General features: G+C 41.8%; 1 protein-coding gene across 1 annotated transcript in view; it reads right to left on the bottom strand.

Moving 5' to 3' along the window:
* Window positions 1–3,638: 3,638 nt before the first annotated feature.
* Window positions 3,639–6,620, bottom strand: part of LOC139553850 (heterogeneous nuclear ribonucleoprotein R) — a 13,068-nt gene continuing 10,086 nt past the window's right edge. The window contains exons 7-11 of the mRNA XM_071366588.1: window positions 6,357–6,492; window positions 5,747–5,952; window positions 5,409–5,558; window positions 5,177–5,298; window positions 3,639–5,035 (exon numbers count right to left, since the gene is read on the bottom strand). Coding sequence (XP_071222689.1) covers window positions 4,426–5,035; window positions 5,177–5,298; window positions 5,409–5,558; window positions 5,747–5,952; window positions 6,357–6,492 — 1,224 coding nt within the window. The 3' untranslated portion in view covers window positions 3,639–4,425. The remainder of the gene's footprint in view (window positions 5,036–5,176; window positions 5,299–5,408; window positions 5,559–5,746; window positions 5,953–6,356; window positions 6,493–6,620) is intronic.

The following is a 6,620-nucleotide window of genomic DNA, read 5'->3' as shown; positions in this document are numbered from 1 at the left end:
TTTCCAGCTGCTTTTCCTTCACTCTGCAGTCCAACTCATCCCAAACCATCTCAATTGGGTTGAGGTCTGGTGATTGTGGAGGCCAGGTCATCTGATGCAGCACCCCATCTCTCTCCTTCTTGCTCAAATAGCCCTTACACAGCCTGGAGGTGTGTTGGGTCATTTCCTGCTGAAAAACAAATGATAGTCCCACTCAACCCAAACCAGAAGAGATGGCGTAACGCTGCAGAATGCTGTGGTAGCCATGCTGGTTAGTGTGCCTTGACTTCTAAATAAATCACAGACAGTGTCACCAGCAAAGCACCTCCACACCATCACACCTCCTCCTCCATGCTTCACGGTGGGATCCACACATGCGGAGATCCTTGAAACCAAAAATCTCAAATTTGGACTCATCAGACCAAAGGACAGATTTCCACCGGTCTAATGTCCATTGCTCGTGTTTCTTGGTCCAAGCAAGGCTCTTGTTCTTATTGGTGTCCTTTATTAACGGTTTCTTTGCAGCAATTTGACCATGAAGGCCTGATTCACGCAATCTCCTCTGAACAGTTGATGTTGAGATGTGTCTGTTACTTGAACTCTGTGAAGCATTTATTTGGGCTGCAATTTCTGAGGCTGGTAACTCTAATGAACTTATCCTATGCAGCAGAGGTAAATCTGGATCTCCTTTCCTGTGGCGGTCCTCAGGAGAGCCAGTTTCATCATAGCACTTGATGGTTTTTGAAAAAACTTGGAAGAAACTTTCAAAGTTCTTGAAATTTTCCGCAATGACTGACCTTGATGTCTTAAAGTAATGATGGACTGTCGTTTCTCTTTACTTATTTGAGCTGTCCTTGCCATAATATGGACTTGGTCTTTTACTAAATAGGGCTATCTTTTGTATACCATGTCACAACAAAACTAATTGGCTCAAATGCATTAAGAATGAACAATTCCACAAATTAACTTTTAACAAGGCACACTTGTTAATTTAAATGCATTCCAGGTGACTGCTGGTTGAGAGAATGCCAAGAGTGTGCAAAGCTGTCATCAAGGCAAAGGGTGGCTACTTTGAAGACTCTCAAATATAAAATATATTTTGATTTGTTTAACACTTTTTTGATTACTACATGATTCCATATGTGTTATTTCATAGTTTCGATGACTTCACTATTATTCTACAATGTAGAAAAAAGTACAAATAATGAAAAACCCTTGAATGAGTGGGTGTGTCCAAACCTTTGACTGGTACTCTATAGGTATACAAATTTCACATAAAGATGCCTGGGGCCATATGTGTGCAGGGACCATCATGTATTTCTTTTAGCATAAGACAGCACTTGCGCAGACGCACATTAGGGTACGGGTCAAAACTATACGATACGGAACAGTGGAGGGCTGATATGTCAGGAATAACAATTCCGAGCCCACTCCAGGATATGACTCAGGAACTGAGAGCAGCCTGAGATCTCCATTGAAAAGATAAATAAATAAGCAAATCCAATAGATTGGCTCACAGTTGAATCAAACAGCAATAGGTACAGCAACTGGATTTACTCTGGGTTTGGGTACGGTCAGATACTTAGCTACTTTTCATTTTACTTTTGAAATGTAGGATTATTAGGATTGAACATGATTGCTAGCTGTGAATGAGAGGACGTGAGTATCCAGCCTGGAGCGCTGTAAGCTGGATAATCAATTATAATAAATGTATTATGTAACATATAATACATTTCATTTTTGAACATTCAAGCCTATATTAATAATGAACAGAATGTGATTATATTATCATTGTTGGCTCTCTTATAAAAGTCGACCATCGACTGTATTAGGAGAAAAAACATCATACCAGACGCCATTGTATTGAAAACACTAACACATCAAATATCACTATTCACTAACCTCCAACATGATGATAAACACTAGACAAGCGGTCCTATTCTAAACAAAACGTATTCTGTCTATAATACAACAGTAGCAGGCTAACGGCTTTATTCCGTCCAGCTAAATCAGCATGGAACTGTATGCCCAATAGTCTGTCAGAAAACAGCTATCTGATCAGGGAAGTAATGTGAGTGTATAAACAGATGACTTAGTGGGGGGTTGTTGGTTCAACTCCAAGGCATACCATTTCTGTGCCCTTAAACTGATTAAGTTTGGCAAATTTGAATAGATGTATATCTGAATAAGCCCTAGACAGGGTGCCAGAGTAGAGACAATGAACAGCGATCATAAAGTTCATATGTACTTCCAAAGATCCATTATGGGGCAACAGTATCCAATCTGTCAGTACAAACAGATTAGCCAATCGTGTGGTCCTTCCACGAGACGTTCAGCAGACATAAGATTCCAATTGCATTAGTCCTCCAGATTCTAAATGGTGAGCAGGAAAACCTTAATCTCTATCTTCAGATTTGTTTTGCCAAATTTAGACATGAGCATTTGGAACATGTGGCCATGATAGGTCTATAAAGCAGGATTGTCCCAAGTGCAGGACGCAGTTGAATGTTGGCTTTAATTCACTCTTTTCAGGTGAACCCAAACAAATAAATGGCTAACGCAGCACTTACACGTAATCACAGGATAGTCTTTTTCATCTGCCCTCTTTTATGAATCTCATTCAGGATGGCAGTGAGCTTTTGACGTTCAACAATCAAGTGATATGCTAATACAGCATATACACACAGACTGATCCTTTTTCATCTGCCCCCTTTTTGTTTTTGTTAAGGACAGCAATGAACTTTTGACTTTCAACAAAAGGTAACACCTAATCTGCATAACCTGTACCTACAATATGTCTTTGGTCTCTGGCAAGGTAGCCTAATAAAGGCAGCGCTAGTTTGGTGAAACTTTGTGACTGTAGTCCTCATACGAGGAGAGAGCTATTTTCTATGTTCTGCTCAGTAAACACACCACTGCATTATCTGTGTTCACGCATAAACCTCTAAGTATTTCCCATTCACCTTACCACAATTTGTTTTACTAGATGTGTTACCAGAAAACAAATTTAGTCATTTTCAACATGAGTTAACATCAGATACTAGCTGATGTAATAAAACTGGTGCATTATTTTACTGAGCAAAACAAGTGATGTGGGCTGAGGCCCCTCAGCAGAGGAGAGTAGCGCCAGTTTAGCGGTGAAGAGGTAAACCAGGCTCACCCTTCTTTGGGGAAGAACACAGCAGAGAATAGATGTGTTCCACACTCACTCAACCGCTGCCGTTCTCGCGTCTTCACCTGGGGTAATTCGGAATAAAAGGAGAAACTTAAACAAACAAAACACAAAATAAAACTGTTAAGTTGTAATAAAATGGGAGAGTAGCTAAATAAGAAATCAAAAGGATAAAAAAAATATCAGAAAAATATGCTGTACTATTTATATTGCCGGGAAATGGAGGGGCCAGGAAATAGCACATTTGCGTGAATTGCCAGGTGTTCGGTGTAAATGTTTTGATGTCACTTTACACTATTTGGTGTAATGATGCCCAAATTGGAATAGCAAAACATCAGTCAAATAACTATATGATCTTAATAAAAGCAGTTGCTTTGTGTCTTTCATAAAAAAATTCAGATCACTCACATTCAAGGCCAAACATGGAGGTCAAAATTAGTCTAATCATGACACGACTTGACACAACTGAATTTGAAATTGCTGATAATTGAATGAAGTATGGTTGAGTTTTATTGAAATGTAACAAGAACATTATTATAAATACAAACACATCAAAGAGCAAATTGTCTTGGCGATTAAGGTTTTGCCAGACCCATTATCTAAAAGGGCAAATTTGAGAGAAAGTTGTAGTAATACGTTTAGAAAAACACAGTTTGTCTACTTCTACGAATGCTTAACATACAACTTTTACGTAACTATTCCGGTACATGAAAAAGTGCAATTTTCCTCTCCTTTTTCCCCCACCTCTGCAACAAAACTGAAAATAAAGCTTTCAGTTTAAAGCCTTTATGTACAAGCAAAGTCCTATGCCTACCAATCAGAAATCTGGGAGGGAAAATGTCCAATGGGGAGAGGGGTCTGGGAATGGGTTGCTGGCCAGTCACTGAACGATTCTCATGATTGCAAATGCTTTCTCAAAGAATTTTTCTCTTCTTTTTTTTAATGATCTTCCATTTTTTCCTGTAAATGCCAGCTTAAAAAAGCTAAACAAAAAAATCTTAAATTTTAAAAAGAATAAAATAATGGTAAAAAATGTCCCAAGTAGCCACAAGCAAAGCAAAAAAGGATTAGCACAAATTATTAAGCAAGCTAATGTATGTACATTCATATTTTGCTCCATATTGGTACTGTAGTGCAACAAATCCATATTTCTAATGTTATTTATGCATTTTGATTCATATTTTTTTTTTTCTATTTCTTTTGAATGTGAAGGGTGATATATACACACAGCCAATCAAAGGTTGCTGTCAAAGCCCAATCCGTTCATGTTTTGTCTACTTCCATTGGTGCCCATAAGAATCTTGGTAAAACTCCTGGTTGTCATTATTGTAACCATAGTTACCAGAGTAGTCGCCACCTTGTTGCAGGGGTTGCTGGGCAATGGGTTGGGAGCCCCAGTTCTGGTTGTTGGTCTGCCGGCGCTTGGAGTCCGGTTGGTTGTAACCGTCAGCCTTCCTCTTCCCGCCTAAGTTGTCCCCGCGGTTTCCCCTGGCCCCTCTGATGCCGCGGCCCCTCTGCTGGGGCGGGCCTCCCCGGCTACCACGGCTTCCCCTCGGTACACCCATAGGAGCCCCCCTTTGGACGTAGCCACCTCTGCCACGAGGGGGTGGTGCTCCTCGGCCTCTAGGGGGAGGGGGGGCACCTCGACTCACCCTGCCCCCCCTTCCTCTCGGCACGTAGACATCATCGTATCCCCCGTAGTAAGGGTCGTCGTAGCCACCTCGGTAGTCATGGTAGTCGTAACCACCACCGTAGTAATCATCGTAGTAGTCCTCGTAACCGTAGTAGTCTGGAGGGTAGGCATAGCCACCTCTCCCACCTCGGCCCCTGCCTCGCATGGGAGGCGGCATGCGTGGAGCAGGATAATAGTAGTAATCATCATATCTGTGACAACAAGAAAGCAAACAGGGACATAGGAAATAAGACAAACGGCATATATATAGAACAGGAAAAAAATATCAAAATAGTCATACCAGCCACTCCAAGCGGACTGGGCGTGGCTAGGCGCGGTCAACCTCTACTCACCCTGTGGTCCTAGTTGGCTGTCTCTGGGCCTGCCGCTCTTTCCTCTTCCTGTCCGGAGGCTTTGCCAGAACAATCTCTATCTCCTCGCCTTCCAATTCTTTGCCATTCATTTGTTGCATTGCCTAAACAGTGATGGGTTTCCCCAAGTGAATTTCCCAGAGATTCTCTACAAGCACAAGGCAAACAAATTGCATGCATACTCCAAGGGGGTGTAGAAGACGCCAGTACTCACCTTCACGGCAGCATCTCTGTCCTCAAAGTGCACAAAGGCATAGTCTTTCAGCTTCTTGACCCGCTCCAACTTCCCAAACTGGGAGAACGTTTTCTCTAGGAGCTCCTCTGTGACCGGTGTGGCCAGGTTCCTCACAAACAGCACCTTTACCTGGTGGAAGACCAACACAGTGAGTTTAGAAGTTGTTTTCTGGCATAGGACGGCCAGTTCTCTCAGTGTAATGTTTCTACATTAAAAATATCTGGGTATTTCCTCTACTCCCTAGTATCTGTGATTTAACATCCTTTGCTGTAGTCAGACACTAGCTTGACGGAGGGGGGGGATCTTCAGGACCTTACCTTTGCCATAATCTCTGGGTCCGGTTCGTCTACTGGATCTGCCCACTCAACAGTAACAGGGTTCCCCCACACCTTCACCTTGCCACTCATGAGGCGGCGACGGGCCTGGGCTGCAGTTTTGTGGTCCTCATATTCTAAGAAGCAGAAGCCACGGTTCTTCTTTTTATCATCTGGCTGGTGGTAGAGTATCACCTCCACGAGGCCCTCTGGTGGAGGCACACATATGTGCATGGTCAAAAAGAATCACAGGAAAAGCCTCCATTACACTGATTATATAATATGAGTGTAATATGATTGACTAGGACATGAGGTCACCGCTAAGAATAGATTCATGAAATCATTTGGGATGAATGTCAGAACACACAGGGCTGCACCAACTAATATACGGTATGAAGATAGGGAAAGAATGGCACATCTTTATATCTAGGTGGGGTAGCCAGGTATTCAAGCATGAATCAGATAACTTAATAACTTGTTGAAAATCTCTATGAAAGTATGTAAGAATCTCCAATTTCCTTGTACTTGTCAGCTGATGTTTCAAATATAAAACCTTATTTAGATTGAGAGCACCAAAAAAGATGATATAACAATGGTACTGATTTTCTCTAACCTGTGACTTTGCTGAAATCTTCCAATATGCTTTCTCTTGTCTTGTTCTTTGGAATTGACCCAACAAACAGGCGATTGTTTGCGACAGAGATGCAGACACCCAGGTATTTGCCCGACCGGATTTCATAATTATCACACTAGAACAAAAATATAAACAAAAAGTGTTCTCAAAATTGACCCCCACACAGATAAGTCATGCAGTTACACTTCCCAGATAATTCTGGCATGATGAGACACAGTGACCAACCTGTCTACAACGTCCATG

The sequence above is a fragment of the Salvelinus alpinus genome, chromosome 25 (assembly GCF_045679555.1).
Source record: "Salvelinus alpinus chromosome 25, SLU_Salpinus.1, whole genome shotgun sequence".
Taxonomy (NCBI): Eukaryota; Metazoa; Chordata; class Actinopteri; order Salmoniformes; family Salmonidae; genus Salvelinus; species Salvelinus alpinus.
Note: the sequence above shows the minus strand (reverse complement) of the source record. Positions and strands in the feature narration are given on the sequence as shown.